General features: G+C 52.8%; 1 protein-coding gene across 3 annotated transcripts in view; it reads right to left on the minus strand.

The window, feature by feature from the left end:
* Positions 1-10258: 10258 nt before the first annotated feature.
* DNAAF8 (dynein axonemal assembly factor 8) overlaps positions 10259-15795 on the minus strand; it is a 149273-nt gene continuing 143736 nt past the window's right edge. For all 3 annotated transcript variants that reach the window (XM_065559812.1, XM_042854127.2, XM_065559811.1), the window contains exons 31-32: positions 15231-15300; positions 10259-10465 (exon numbers count right to left, since the gene is read on the minus strand). In XM_065559812.1, coding sequence (XP_065415884.1) covers positions 10388-10465; positions 15231-15300 — 148 coding nt within the window. In that variant the 3' untranslated portion in view covers positions 10259-10387. The remainder of the gene's footprint in view (positions 10466-15230; positions 15301-15795) is intronic.

Genomic DNA, 15795 nt, shown 5'->3' on the forward strand with positions numbered 1-15795 from the left:
CACAACGCTGCATCTGAGAGACCTTCGGTAACGCAGTGCCCAGTGGTGGGAACACAGAATTCACCAGCTGGCACAACGGAGCTGGGGCCGGGGAACACACGCATGAGAACCTGTAAACACCTGTGAACGTGTGCATGCATCTGGAAAAGGCATGTGCCATCCCCATGTACCCCCTTGTGGACAGGTGTGGTACTGTAGGTGGGCTCCACCTTAATTCCCCCCAGTGGGGCATCCATAAGTTCACTTTAAAGAATCTGGGCAAGGGGAAGCCAAGCACAAACTAACAAAATTAGCATTGGCCCTGGAGGAAGGTCTCTGAGAATAAGCAGCGGTAACAGCAGCTCATAAAGCCCTTACCCCAGAGCTCCCTAACTTAAAGTCTGCAGAACAAAGGGTGTGAGACTGGTCAGGCTGCTCTCCTGGAGCCGGAGAAAGTAAAGCAAGGCCCAGGCTACCCATTGCAGCCTATATGGCTCCTAATTCCCCTCTTCCTTGCTCCGCTTCCTGTGCCTGTTTAAATAGCCCGGGGGGGGGGGAGAGAAGGGGGAGTTCCTTTATTACACCCAGAGTGGCTGACTTGGCCATAGATGCCAGACGTTCCTCTAGAGGATGGTATTCTCCTTTACAAACACTCCTTAACACTGTCTTTGGGTGGGGATCATTGCATTGCATATCATAAAGATTCCCACCTGGCCTCTAACCAAGGACCATCCACCGTGAGCTCCTCCCCCCGTTCCCTCATTAATCCCCATAACATCTCACCTTTGTAATGCCTTCGATGTAATATCTTGATGCTCCAGATGCCTTAGTGGATACAACTATCCCTGGAGATCCAGCAGCGATACCAGTTTGTGAACAGGTGAATGTGTTACCAAGCCCTGGTGGGGAAGACAAATGCAGTCTGAGATCCTAGGAGCTTTGGGCCAGGGAAAGACCAACTGGTAAAAATGACGATGACCTTTGAAATTACATCCTAGCCCTGCCTGCCTTCTACCCCATGTCTCTCGACCCCTGGCTTCTCCAGAAACAACTCTACGTATCTTGAGCTAAAGACTCAGGACCTGAGCCTCAGGACCAGACTCTGGCAGCCAGCACCACCTCAAGGGAGGGTGGAAGGGCTACATAGGAGGCTGAAGTCCCGTTTGCAGCTCCCTGGTCCTTGGGCCGTTGGATCCAAGGAGTAATTCAGATCAGCCTCGGAGCTGAATTGGACCTACTCATCTGCATGAGCAGGGCAGAACCACCACAGGGCACCGCCATCACAGCCGGGAAAATTGGCAGCTGAGCTGAGCACTGGTCAGGCCCGGTGCCTCGCTCTGCATTTGGGAAGAGGCTTGGGTTGTCAGTCTGCCACCTTTCCTAACCAATTGCTTCACTAAAACTGAATGAACAGGATGGGTCTGAATTAAAGGACCCAGGACCTGTGTGCATGGGCCCACGGGGCAGCCTCTTCTGTCAGTTATCGTACCTAAAGCATCAGTGGTGTGGTACAAGACACAGAGATATTTCCTACCCCAAGGAATTTATAGATGATGATCAGACCAGACCACACTCAGCATCCTATGTGCTACATGTTCAATAAACAGGGCCCTAAGGAGTTAACATAAAAGACCAAAGTATTTTTACCCCTTCCTTTCCATTGAAATAGGCTCTAAATACAAAGAGTAAAATAATCCTAAATTCTGATTAGCTCTGTTTTTCCCAGCAAGGGAGGAGGCAAAAGAGGATGGGAATTTAATATCATTCGGCATAATTTTTAATCTAAATTCCATTTCTTTTCTTTCTGTAGGAAGCAAACAATCTAGGGGGTTTTGTGCTCAATTTCTTGCTTTCATAATCTAAATGAATTGTTTGCAAGTAGAAGCCAGCTGCAAAACTGACAATCCCTGATCAAATCTGCCTCCGCCCTAGTTCTCACAATCATTAATTGGCTCCTTGGCTCTGGCTAGCTAATCCCAACTGCCTGGTGGATAAGACAGTGTAAACTGCAGCTCAGTTACAACAGAGGTCTGACAGAGGGGCAATGGAAAGGTATCTGTAGACGTTTACAACTGAACAGACTAAAATGGTGTTCCTTTTTGCTGGCTTTCCAACAGGACGTCCGTTGTGCTGGCGATAAACGGCTGGGGTTGTTATTTATGGAATCCTGGCATTTTGTAAATATCAGAGGGTGACTTCCTTCCCCTGCTCCATGCAGGGTGTGCTACTTTTCTCTGCAGTTAGAAATTAATTAGCAGAGTTCTTTTTTAATCTAAGATATTTATATGGATATGGTCCCATTCCCTTAGTATATGAGCGCCTCACAATCTTTAGTGTATTTATCCTCACCCCCCTGTGAGGTAGGGAAGTGCTGTTATCATTATTGTGCAAAGGGGAAACTTAGGCACAAAGGCCCAGCCCCAGAAAGGTATTTAGGCTCCTAACTTCCACTGAAATAATGGGCTACCTGAAATCAATGGATTTAGGGGCATAAATACCTTTGAGGATCTGATCCCAAGTGAGGCTGCGTCACCTTACACAGCTGACCGGGGCCCCTTTGATTTGTCACAGTGGAGCTGTGCCCCTGTCTGCCCCTCCCCTCCCCACCCACTGTGATTGGAGTCGAAGTCGGCTCTGCCAGTTTTATGCCACTGGAGAGTCTCACCCTACCCCACCCCTGGCTCTAGCTCTCTTTGCCACTGTTTAGCATGGAGGCGGGGGGGCCTGCAGTGTAGGGCATGCATCTGCTATGCCCATTCCCACCATGGCCCCGATCTCTGCGAGACCCATGAGCAGCATAGACACGCCAGCAGGCAGCCATGAAGCATGCTCACTGAGAACAGCAATATTAAAACAATAGGCTGGCAATGCAAACACAATGGGCCACGGCTGGGACCCAGGGCCGGTGCTCAGGAGGGAATCCCTAGTGGGATCTCTAAATAATGCTTGGGCTGTTAGCTAGGCAGAGAGACGCTGAGGGGCTCTGTGCTGACCGCTCGGGTGGACGAGCTCTGCAGTGGGAGGGCTGCCTAGAAGTCTGCCTGCTGCAGCAGATGCTTTAGCTGCTATGTCTTATTCGTAAGATTCAGTCTGTCACAAGAGAAGCACTTCTGGTTTCTTTTTATAATACCGAGTTAAATGGCAGCCCCTGCAGGGAACCAGCACAGCAGCTTGCAGCGGGACAAGCTGGAGAGTCCAGAGAGAGGGGGCCACACTGCAAAGCAAGAGCAGGAAAGAGGATAGTCCAGTGAGGGTGGGAGAGCTGGAAACACAAACAGGAGCTGCCATGGCACGTGATTCATCAAGTGTTTCCTTCCACCCAGGCACAGACATTCCAGAGTGTTCTCTGCCCCTCCACCCGGGCCCAACTGTTCCAGAGGGTTCTCTGCCCCTCCACCCAGGCACAGATGTTCTAGCGCATTCCCCACCTCCTGTCTAGGTCCTGACCTTCCAGAGCCTTCCCTGCTCTTCTGTGCAGGTGTAGTTGTTTCAGGATAGGGTTACCATTCGTCCGGATTTACCCGGACATGTCCTCCTTTTGTGTGCTAAAAATAGCGTCCGGGGGGAATTTGTAAAGCACTCACAATGTCCGGGATTTCCCCCTCCCCCGGCAGAGCGAGCGGCTGGGAGGGCTGCAGGAAAGTCCCGGGCTGGACTCCGGAGCAGCTTCCTCCTCCCACCCCCCCCTCCCTGCATTCTGAGCCGGCCGGCAGCTCCTCCTCCTGCAGCCCGCTCCGGCAGCCCTGTGCAGGGCCAGGGACCGGGTTTTGTGTTGTGCAGGGGAGCTCAGCCATGTGTCCGGCTGGCACAGAGCCCAACACCCTGTTCTGAGCAGCAGGGTAAGGGGGGGCAGGAGAAGGGACAGGGAGGTTCTGGAGGGGGCAGTCAAGAAACGGGGGGGGGGCTTTTGGAGGGGAGTGGAGAAAGTTTTGGGCAGTCAGGGTACAGGTAGGGGGTAGGGTCCTGGGGGGCAGTTGGGGGGGGGTCTTAGGAGGGGGCAGTTAGGGGACAAGGAACAGGGAGTCTTAGGTAGGGGGTGGGGTTCTGGAGGGCAGTTAGGAGCAGGGGTCCCAGGAGGGGGCAGTCAGGGGACAAGGAGCGGGGGGTAGGGGGCTGGGAGTTCTGGGGGGGAGCTGTCAGGGGGCAGGAGTGGGGAGAGGGATCGGAGCAGTCAGGGGACAGGGAGCAGAGGGGTTTAGATGGGTTGGGAGTTCTGGGGGGGCTGTCAGGGGGCAGGAGTGTGGAGAGGGATTGGAGCAGTCAGGGGACAGGGAGCAGAGGGGTTTAGATGGGTTGGGAGTTCTGGGGGGGGCTGTCAGGGGGTGGGGAGTGGTTGGATGGGGCGTGGGAGTCCCAGGGGTCTGTCTGGGGGTGGGGGTGTGGATAAGGGTTGGGGCAGTCAGGGGACAAGAGGCAAGGAGGCTTAGATAGGGAGTGGAGTCCCGGGGGGCAGTTAGGGGCAGGGGTCCCAGGAGGGGGCAGTCAGGGGACAAGGAACGGGGGGAGGGTTGGGGATTCTGGGGGGGCGGGAAGTGGGAGGGGCAGGGGTGGGGCTAGGGCGGGGCTCCTCCCGTCCTCTTTTTTGCTTGTTGAAATATGGTAACCCTATTTCAGGACATTCTCTGTCCCTCCACAGATGTCCCTGAGTGTTCTCTGCCAAATCCCAGACATTCCCAGAGAGTTCTCTGCCCTTTCTCTCTAGGCGCTGTCTGCAGCTTCCTCCATAACGGTGCCCATTGACCCTGGCGAGTCCATATTGTAGGGTTACCATATTTTGTGCCTCCAAATGGAGGACACTCCACGGGGCCCCGGCCCCGCCCCCAGCCCCGCCCACGCCCCTGCCCCAACTCCGCCCCCTCCCCAAAGTCTCCGCCCCCTCCCCTGCTTCCCGCGAACATTTGATTTGCGGGAAGCCTGAAGCAGGTAAGGGGGCGTGTGGGGGGAGGAGGCGCGGCCCAGGCTGGCCCCCCGGCGGCTCCAGCCTGGGTCGGCTCGGGCCCGGGGGTGCCGGCCCCCGGCCGAGCACCCCCGGCCCGCCCAGCACTGCCGGTTCCCGGCCCGACCCGGCGCATCCCCTGGTGGCCCGGCGCACCCCCCGGCTCCCGGCTCCGCGACCCCGGCTCCCGGCCCCGGGCCCGGCCCGGCAACCCCGGCTCCCGGCCCAGCGACCCCGGCCCCGCGACCCCGGACCGGCTCCCGGCCCCGCGACCCCGGACCAGCTCCCGGCCCGGCCCCGCGACCCCGGACTGGCTCCCCGGCCCCGCGACCCCGGACCGGCGACCCCGGCTCCCGGACCGGCTCCCGGCCCCGCGGGCCCGCCCCCCCGGCTCCCGGCCCGGACCCCGGCCCGAGACCGTGCCCCCGGCTCCCCGCCCGGCCCGGCACTGCGCCCCTGGATCCCGGCCCGGCACCATGCCCCCGGCCCCGCGACCCCGGCCCGGCCCCGACCCCAGCCAAAGAGGCCCCGGCCGAGCACCACCGAGCCCTCCCTCCCTCCCTCCCTCCCTCCCGATTTTCCCGGACATGCCCGGCTTTTGGGGATTTCCCCCCGGACGGGGATTTGAGCCCCCAAAAGCCAGACATGTCCGGGAAAATCCGGACGTATGGTAACCCTACCATATTGCAATCATTAGGGCTCAGCCTCATCAGACATGGCCCGGTGGCTGCTTCACATCTCTTACCCTTGGGGGGATCCTGGTACTGAGGGGGATATTGTTGAGTGTTTGTCTCTCTCTCACACACACACACACCCATACCCCACCCTTCAGGCCCTTGCTTTATTGTAAACTGCTTTTTAGCCCAGATCTCTCCTTTTTTCAATCACATTCCCCGAGTGCCCTGGGTGCATCCCCTTAATTGTCATTTGTTTCAAAGCTGTACTGGGCTTAGGAGCATGTCAGAGATGGGCCTGTAGCACAGGAAGCCTACTTATCGGTTGCAGGAACAGACAAGGTTTTCCAAGGGAATTGGCAGTCCAGATTCTACCTCCTTTCCATGGCATATAGCTCTAGTACACTGTACCCTCCAGTCAATACACGCTCTGCTACAGGCCTCTTGGACCTTACCTCTAAGCTACATTCCACATCAGTATAAAAATCCAAATACCATCCTGCTCAGGATAGCAGCTTTGTCTAGTGGTTAGAATAGTGGGCTAGAAAGCTATGTCCTAGTTCTGACACTGAATTGCTGGGTGACTTCCCTTTTCCATGCCTCAGTTTTCCTAGTTGGAAAATGAGAATAATAATTATGGTCAGTGCTTGAAGGTGACATGTAGGGGGTGGGAAATTGGGGCCATGTCATTTTTGTTGTTGTTGTTTCTTTATGGTTTATAAAGAAGGCCTGAGAAAGTTTGAAGTTTAAAAAATATGTAAGAAAGAGGGGGATTTTGCCAGCGTTTCTCCTTAGAAATATCAAGAATATCCAGTCATCTTCCCTTTGGTTTTGTTGGGAGACTTCCTGGATGATTCAGAGATGGGGTCTGGGAGGTCGATGTAGCTGCAACTGTGTTGAATCCTTAACAAAGAGCACTAGGGTTTGATGTCAGTGGGAGTGAACAAGACCCAAAGAGCTTTCAGCAGACAAGTACAAACTGCTTCACCTTCTCAGCAAATCAGCTTTCATTTCCTTGGTTTTATGATGTCACAAACCTACCCATTCCCCAGTCACCCACAGAGTGTCTGGGGGACAGAAGATCTGAATTTCTAATGTAAAATACAAACCAAGAGAATAATTGGACAGCCTTCTGTAAACACAGTAAAGAACCAAAGAAGGCCACAAGCCCAGTTGTTTTGCCTTCTGCAGGTCACCACAACAAATAACACACCAAGTAATGAAAAGACTATCTCGCCTCTCAGGGTTATGGGGGCACTGCTCTGAGATTCCCAGAAGAGAGTTGTTATCAACGTGCAATGTGTTATTCAAGATATTTACTGTAGACACTTGGTTCCCCAGGAGAGGACCGGAAGGAGGGCAAAGTGTACGTTAATTTCAGATGCCAGCAGGCTACTTTGGGAGAAACAGCAAAATGAACAGTGTGTGTTGATCTGTGAACTAGATGAGTGAGCCAGCTAGGGGGCAGATAATACACCCACCCCATTCTCCACAGCTGGAGACCAGGATTCACTCATTTTTCCTTTTATACAGTACCACTCTTAAGGCTCCATGATGTAGGTGCCAACCCTCTGGCCATGAAGAAGTAGAAGAGAGTCTGCCATGCCAGTTGTTAAACTGTCATAGATTTCAAGGCCAGGGAAGTCCATTATGGTCACTTTAGCCTGAACTGCAAAACAGGGTCTGTAGAATTTCTCCTAGTGGTTCCTGCATCTAGCCCGTGACTTCTGGCAGAGGTAATGCTGCTGAATGGGTATTGCATTTACCCCCGTAACTCGTGGAAACATGACTGACTATGGCACTCTGACGGCTTACTTCCTGTGACTGCTACGTGGTATCTATGTGTCATTTTTATAATGTTAGATAAATACTTTGAGGTAATAAAGAAGCAAAGATAAATAGCCAGATGTATTCCACATTCTACTGGCTATCTGAAGCCAACTGTATGGAGGGAGAGGTGAACCTAAGGACACATCTTCCAACAAAGATGCACAAGGTCTTAAGGGCAGAACAATCTGCCGTTGCACCTGATTATTAGAATAGGTCTACACCCAGACTCAAACTCAGGTTCAAGCCCAAGCCCCCATTCCATCCACATAGAAATTAGTCTGATGCAGGCCAACTTCTCTTGACTCAGGGCCATTGATGCTGCTAGTGGGTGGATCAGAGCCCAAGCACTTTGTAGTGTGGATGCAGCTCAAGTCTGGGTCTCGGGGCTGGAGAATCTGACACTATCCCACAATTCCCTGGGGCTGTGCTTCCCAGCCCTTCAATTCCAAAACTTGCCACTCAGTACCCAGGAACTGGAAGCAGCCTCCTCATACAAAAACAGCTGCTCGGTATTTAACTCTTCGTTTCCACACGGAGTACTCAACTGGAATAGCAAACACAGTCAACGCTAATGTGTATTAGCTATGACCAGCAGTAAGATGCATAAGTAAGTAAGCATCAAGCACACTGCTAGCTGGCCACAGGAACACAGCTGGATTCTGGTTAACCTCTGGGGAAGGGCGAGCAAGACGTTTGACTTCAGCAAGAGCACAAGGAATGATCGTGTGTATGGAATAATATCTGAATGGCTGGCAGTGTTGGGGATTGACCGGACAGCAGATCAATGCAGAGAGCGGATCAAGCAGCTGAAGACAGACTACTGCAAAGTCAAGGATGCTAATGGCACCTCTGTGAACTCCCGTCTTCCCACCTCTTTTGTGAGGAATTTGACTGGGTAATGGGAACTTCACCAAGCACTGAGTCCCCTGTGGTGTCTGATCCTCTGCTGAGCAAGAGGGGACCTTATAACCCCCTATCACAGACATCACCGGAGGAGAGAGCCAGCTGCCAGATGAAGGGCAAGAAGTGACCCTAGAGCTGAGGCTGGTAAGTGAAGAGGCTATGCCACCAGAGCAGCCACAGGACATCCTGGGTCTACACTCAGAGGACCTTTTGGGGGATGGCTCTGGGAAGCAGCCCACTGCAGAACCAGCATCAGGACAAATGCTGGAGCTGGAAAGTTTCTGCTGCCCTGCTTCTTTTTATTAATATATGCATGGGAGGGTTTTCTGGCTTACAGGCCTATGAAGTTATTAATACACCCTGGGATTTTTGTGTGCTGTTCAGGGTGGACCCCCTGCCAGTAGATCAACAGCGCAAGCCAACAGGCAGATCAAAGGGCATTGCCAGTCACTATGAGCCAGATCACACACCAGTGAATTCAATGGGAGTTTTACCATGGACTTCAGTGGGAGCAGGAGCAGGGCCTATGTACCTTGCTTTGCTTGTAGACCAATTGTCCACATACAGCCAGAATCTGGTGTCCTTGCTAGATAGCTGCAGGAAGTGCAGTAAAACTTTACCCTCAGAAATACAAGTTGCACTAAATCCCAGCAAATAACTGTCCTCCTTTTATGTGCCATGATGCTGTGAGTTAGCACACCGGAATTGTCCTTGCTGTGTCCACAACAGGAGATTTAACCAGGTGTGTTTGTGTGCATGTGTATAAAGCTCAGGCTGACAAAGGAACACGAGGTCTCTTGGGCTGAGAAGAGAACATCTGGCAAGATTCTTCCCAAGAGGGGCTTGGGCTTGGCCAGCTGGCCCCCAGGAGACTGAGGGCCTTTGCAGAGGATGCAGGTGATAATGCAAAGAAACACATTGAAAGGACCAAGATAGTAAATGGCGAAGGAAGAGGAAACATGCTTTAGATCACAGGCTATTGGTAAAGTTGAATGAATGGCAGGGGACTGTGTATTGGGAGCTGGAACAGAGAGAGATGTTAGTGTGAGGGCTGGAACAGAGGCAAGCAGACATTAAGCTATAGGACTTTTAAACCTGCTTAATCAATAGCTTTACCCAGGCTAGCGGGGTTTTGTAGAGCACTCAGCCTGCTCCCCTTTTATTTGGCTTCCCTTTTATTTACTGTGGTTCTCTCTCCATTCTCTAGCTCCTGTGTCAAATAAACTGACTGTGATTTATCCTCATTGCAATCGGTGAATGTTATTGAGAACAATCAATGGCAGGGCGTTCCTGAGAGAAGGGAAACAGAGTCCAGGTGAATGGGACTGGAAGTACCTGCCTGAGCTCTTGGTTAAAGACAGCTGAGGATAGCAACTGATCATACTCCTCTTGGTCTAATTCTCATTGCTTTCAATGGGAGCAGGACTGCATCGTAACCCTTACCCCAAGTGACTAAAATGACCCTATGGGAATCTTCAGACATTCAGAGTAATTATGAGAGGGCCTCAAATGATTAATTTTGCTGCAGTATAAGGCTGATTCCTCCCTATTCTTGCCACAGCCCATCTCCCCTGCCTGCAGCTGACCTTCGACCCACACAGGAAAGCAGCAGGCCCTTCCACAAGGGACAAGCTGGTGATTAGCAAAAACGGAGTCTTCTCCCAGTTTCCTTTGGGGAGAAGAAGATGGGTCCCACGTACCTGTTCAAATGGCTCCCGGGGAACAGACAGAATGACAAGCACAGAGAAAGTTTTACTCTTTGCATGTGCTCTGCCTCCAAAGTGTTCTCCAGATGGAGGAATGCTCTGTAATTTGCTTTGTGCAGCACAGACAAGTTCCCTTTCAAATCATACCCCTCGAAACCATGGCTCCAGTGTTGACTGATTATTTCTCTGATCACCCCCTACTTCAACTTAGTAATGCAAATACCACACTCTGGGCTTGACATTTTAATAACAAATGGTTACAAGGCTGTTCTACCAGTGGAGTCCCGAGGGCGTGCACCCGTGCTGATACCCGTGACCGGATTTGCAGTTGGGCTGGTCAGGAGAACAGAAAATCCTGGCTAGGAATCCTGGGTTTCGATGCGGTAGAAGCTGTCGGATGTCAAGGAGTCAAAAAGGCAACAGAGGAGCTCTTCAGCCTGGGGAGAAAAGAAAGCAGGGTGGGGTAGGCTAGCTTTTACTGTCTGTGTACCAGGTAATAAGTGTATCTGGGGCTGAATCCATCCTGATGCAGAGGCGTGGATTAGCCCAGCGGAAGGGAAACACCCTCCAGTTATTATTATGACATAGACACTTTCAGGGCTCATGTTTTCAATAAAAGAGAAACAAAAATGACATGCACAAGGTGCTGAGTGGGAAATCATCTAAATACATCCCCACGGCTCCTCCTCCTCCCACCCCTTCCTTCCAACCCCAACCTGGCTCTCCTGGTCTGGCTGGCTGCCGTGTGGGTTTGTTCCTAATGCTTCCCAAAGGAATGGAGAGGGACAGGTTGGGGGCAAACAATGCAGTCAGGTCACTGACACCAGGCAAGACCTGGGGGACAAGGCCCTGCTCACCTGTATGGGGACTGGGACAGAGGGAGCCTCTCACAACCTCAGTCTCTTTGCTTGCTAGTATTTTTTCCCTTCTATTCCATGTCTGTTATAGAGTTTTTCTGATGCAGCTGAAGGGAGGGAGAAGCTAGACAGCCATCTTGGCTGCCGGCTAGCAGCAGGAAAACTCCCAGGGGGTCGGGAGCCAGGCAGAGCTGGGGGATTAGAGCTGCCACTCAGAGGAGGGAGGTTTGCACATTCACTGTACAGTTACTGACATATGTATAGTGCCCAAGCAAAGCTTCGCACTCTGACTGGCTAACAGCGGCTAGATCAGGGGGCAATGGGGCTCTTACCTGGCATACAGCTAGTAGGAAATAACTGTCCGTGGTTATGCAAATCAGATGGCCAAAACCAATCAGAGTGCACAGAAGTGCATAACCAAGGTAGAGGTCATCCCAGCCCGACAATTCAATTTCAGTGTGATATAGACATACACGTAACTATGTGCTTTGTTAAACAGAAAAGGCAGCAGAATCCTATAGGGACATAGCAGGAAGCTGGGCATGCTCTCCCTACATATTCGAGTGAGTCTCATAAAACAAAGCAGCCACCACTCTCTTTTTGGAGCAGTGCAGTACAGCTGCCTGGCCTTGGTATACGATATTAAAGGGTAACCTAATGATTCATAGTGCCTTACATAGAAGGCCCATCCACGACACTAGAGAGAATTCTTTCCCGGGTGTCTGGCTGGTGGCTCTTGCCTGCATGCTCAGGGTCTAACTGATCGCCCTAGGTGGGGTTCGGAAGGACATCGCCAGATCAGACTGGCAGAGATCCTGGGTTTTTTTCACCTTCCTCTGCAGTGTGGGACATTAGTCACTTACTGGTTTGAACTAGAGTAAATGGTGGATTTTCTGTAACTCGAAGTCTTGAGGACTTCAGTAACTCAGCCAGAGGTTATGGGCGTATTACAGGAGTGGTGGGCAAGGTTCTGTGGCCTGCACTATGCGGGAGGACAGACTGGATGATCATGATGGTCCCTTCTGTCAGTGCCAGGTTTACAATGGCGCCAGTGGCGCCATGGACCAGGATCCATGCTCAGAAGGGGCCCGGCCTGCTCCGCTTGTACTGCACCCTGAGATCCTGGCAGCCTGCTGCCCCCTCCCCCCCAACCACCCATCACTTGCTCCTCTCTGCCCCCTGGCCGACCTCAGTGCACCTCCAGCTCCAGACAGTCTCTGCTTTCCACCACGTGTGGGGGCCTGCCTGTCTCCCTGCAGCTGAGCCACATGGGACTGGTGCAGAAGCCTGGCCAATCTCGGCCAATTGGGGCAGGGGGGCAGTGTGGGGGGTTAATCCAGGCAAGTGGGTCCCAAGGGAGCCCAGATTGTGCCACTCCCGAGGGGCCGGAGTGATTCCCCGCCCTGGGACCAGCCCTGGATGCGCTGCCAGCTCAGCCTGGCAGACACAGTCACCTCCCAGCAGGGCCGGTGAGCAGGGCCACCCAGAGGATTCAGGGGGCCTGGAGCAAAGCAATTTCGGGGGCCCCTTCCATAAAAAAAGTTGCAATACTATAGAATAGTATATGCCCCCCCTCTGGGCGGCCCTGCCGGTGAATGCGGCCGGAAGGCAGGATGTGGGGGAGTGGGTCTCTGAGAGGTCTGGGGGGGGGTGCTGGGCTGTGAGGGGGCGGGGAAGATCTGTGTGTTGGGGCACTAGGGAGTGGGGGTTCTGTGTGGGGTGCTGGGCAGTTGTGGTGGGACTGTGGGCAGGGGGGCACTGGGCAGGGGTGGTGTTGTGCAGGGCACCGTGCATTTGTGGAGGGGTGTTGGGGGGGCGCTGGGCATATTGGGTCTGGGGGAGGCTCTGGCTATAGGGATTCGGGGGTGTGTGTGTTGCAGAGGTGCTGACTTTCTGATTTCCCCGGCGGTGCTTGACCCTGCTCTGCCCCAAGCCCTGCCCCCACTCCACCCTTTCCCCCAAGGTCCCATCCTGCCCCACCTCTTCCCGCCCCCCCTCCACCCATGCGTCACCTCTTCCTGCTCCATTCCAACCTTCCCCTGAGCGCCCCCCACACCTTCGCTCCACTTCTTCCTGCCCCTGCTCCTCTCCCTCCCCCCAGCGCCTCCTGCCCACCGCTGAACAGCTCATCAGCGGCAGGCGGGAGGCGCTGGGGGGAGAGGGAGGAGCTGATTGGCGGGGCTGACTGTGGGTGCTCAGCACACACTATTTTTTTTCTGGGGGTGCTCTGTGGGGTGTCAGCGCCTATGGGGTGTTGGGCATGGGGGCTGCGTGGTATGGGCCCGCCCCCAAGGGGAAGGGGCATTGCTGGCAGCATGTAAATAGAGCCCTTGCACTGTGCTGGGCAGAGCTGGGCTGCCCCTGCCATGTCATGCCCCATTGCCCCTGGGTGGCCCCTCGCTCTAGGGACTGACCTCCCCACGCCATGCTCCATTGCCTCCATAGGGGCCCACACATATGTTTGACGCCGGGCCCACAAAAGGTTAATCCAGCCCTGCCTCCTGGCCTTTAAGTCTATGAGACATGAGCTAAACTGGCAATCCCTTTTCAGTACTGTCCATGGCTTAGTTCCACGATCGAAGGCTGCAGCTCTGCTCACGTGATCTGCTGCTGCAAATCTTAGCTCCTCTTATTTAGCCCTTTGCCTGACATCATATTGTTTCTCATTAGCTCTGGCCTGGGAGGCCTGGCTGGCACTTCGTAAATTCATTAGCAAGGGACCAGAGGGTCAAACATGGTTCCCATGGACATCCTTTGAGGCACTTTAAACTAATTTTTCTAGGAGTTTGCTCCTTGGGTTTTGCTCGGTCATTTCTAAAGCTACCTGAGTAAAAGACCCCTTGACAATGGGAGACAATATTTCCCACTGTGCACCCCTATCCATCATGAAGGGGGCACTGTTTTCTGCATTGATTGCAAAATGCCGCATTTCCTCTTCTCAGGGCAAAGCTGAAGGCCTCATCGGTAAATTCCAGCAGGTCTGCTCCTGCTCCCACTGGAATCAATGGGAGTCTTATGCTTGCCTTCAGTGGAAATGAGATTGGGCCCAATATGCTGAATGGTGGAGAGGCTGGGTTGGACACATGTATAGCAATGGAACTTGTCCCGGCACAGAAAGCATCCCAAGCTTCTTCATCATGGGCTCATTGCCCATTTATTGGCACAAGGCAGAAGAGATTTTATGTCAGACAACGACAACCAACATCGTTTCCCAAGCAAATCAGAGGGCATCCCAAAAACCAGTAGGCAGCCTAGAACTGTTGTCCTGGCACATTACATGGCAACAGTCGAGCACTATTGGCAGCAGCGGGTATTATGGTGTCATACACTCGTAGCTGGCTTCTAACGATGGTCTACCTAAGAGCTGGGGTTTGCAGACCTTCCCAGGCTTTGTATCGCACTCTCAGTGCAGCATCAGGGGACCTGCACTGCCTGTCAGGGGCAACACGGAACACCTGGTGCTGGACACTACAGCTTTACAGCGCTGATTGTGGGAGCTCCCGCCTTGGCAAGAACACAGACCCAGGAGCGCCATCCCAGCTGTATCTTCTGAGGCTTAACCCTTAGGATGCTGGTGCTGAATGTTGATTTTGGGGAAAATCTGCCATCTGTTGTCAGCTCCAATGAGAGCTATGCCATGTGCCAACCCATCTGACACTCTCCCTTGCTTTCCCAGATGGGCTGATTTGCTGGCTACCACTTCTCATGAGATCCAAAATCTTTATACCCCTAACCCTCCTTGTTCAGCCAGCACCCTGCCTCCAAAGCTCTTGTCTGGTTTGGAGCTGCTTGACACAATCTCTCCCTGTTTGCAATGCGCTGTTGAGAAAACAGCCAGCCAGCCCATCGTTTAAAGGGTTAATGAGCTCACTTCCCTTCCCCCCCCTGAATCAGAGCAAGGGCTTCTAGAATTTTAATGCTGAGTGGACAATTTTCTATCAAAATTATTTTTCGATGGAAAATTAGGCTTTCAACCAAATGAAACTTTTCACGAAAAGTATTCAATTTATGTGAAAAAATGTGCTATTTTGCCCAAAGGACAAAATATTTCTATTCCAAATGGCAGCGCGGTACCGCATGGGAATTGTAGTTTGGGAGCCTTATGCTCCCATTCTCTTCCATGGGCTGAGATCTCTGGCCAGACTACATCTCCCTTGATGCACCACTGCCAGGGACTCCTATGATGCACCTCTCCTTCCCTCATCAAGAGAAAGTTTAATTTTTGTTCAAATTTTCCACCAAAAATAAAAGCTGTTTTCTGACCAGCTCTACTTAATCTACAGCCAGCAGAACAAAATGGAAAGAAAAATGGCTATTTATGTGGACCAGGGCCTCCTCCACTTGCCTGTTTCTCCGTTTGGGGATACAGAAGATGCTGCTTGCAGTCCAGCACAGCCTTCTTCTGCCAGTGGCCACTGGAGAGAGAGAAAAAACAGCAAGGGAGAAGCAAGTGTTACTCTGCTGTCTAAGCTCTCAGCGCCTGCAAATGACCTAGCTGAGGGGAGGGGTATGTTCTTTGCCAGCAGCTCAGGCCATGTGCATCTGTTGCTGAACTTTTTTTACACAGATAAATCCGGGGTTTTACAAAGCTTTGTATAAATGGATTGGGGCTCTTAAAATATAATCCCTCAGACAAACAGTAATGACCAGTGATGTAACAGAGTCTCTGGGGCAGTGGGGGGAAAAGAGAAGCCCTCCGGCCCTGGATATTTATCTCTGGTGGAAAGCAAAGATCTCACCCGGGGAAATTCTAAACGACTTAGTTTTAGTTTTTTCCCCAAATACCCAGGCCCTCTGGAGCCACTCTCAGAACCAAGAGGCCTCCACTAGTCCTCGCTCCTCCCACTCTCACACCCATCAAAGCCCGAATCAGCCAGAGGACAAGGACTAGAGGTGCTGGGTAAGAGTTT

Source organism: Chrysemys picta, chromosome 10 (genome assembly GCF_011386835.1).
Source record: "Chrysemys picta bellii isolate R12L10 chromosome 10, ASM1138683v2, whole genome shotgun sequence".
NCBI lineage: Eukaryota > Metazoa > Chordata > Testudines > Emydidae > Chrysemys > Chrysemys picta.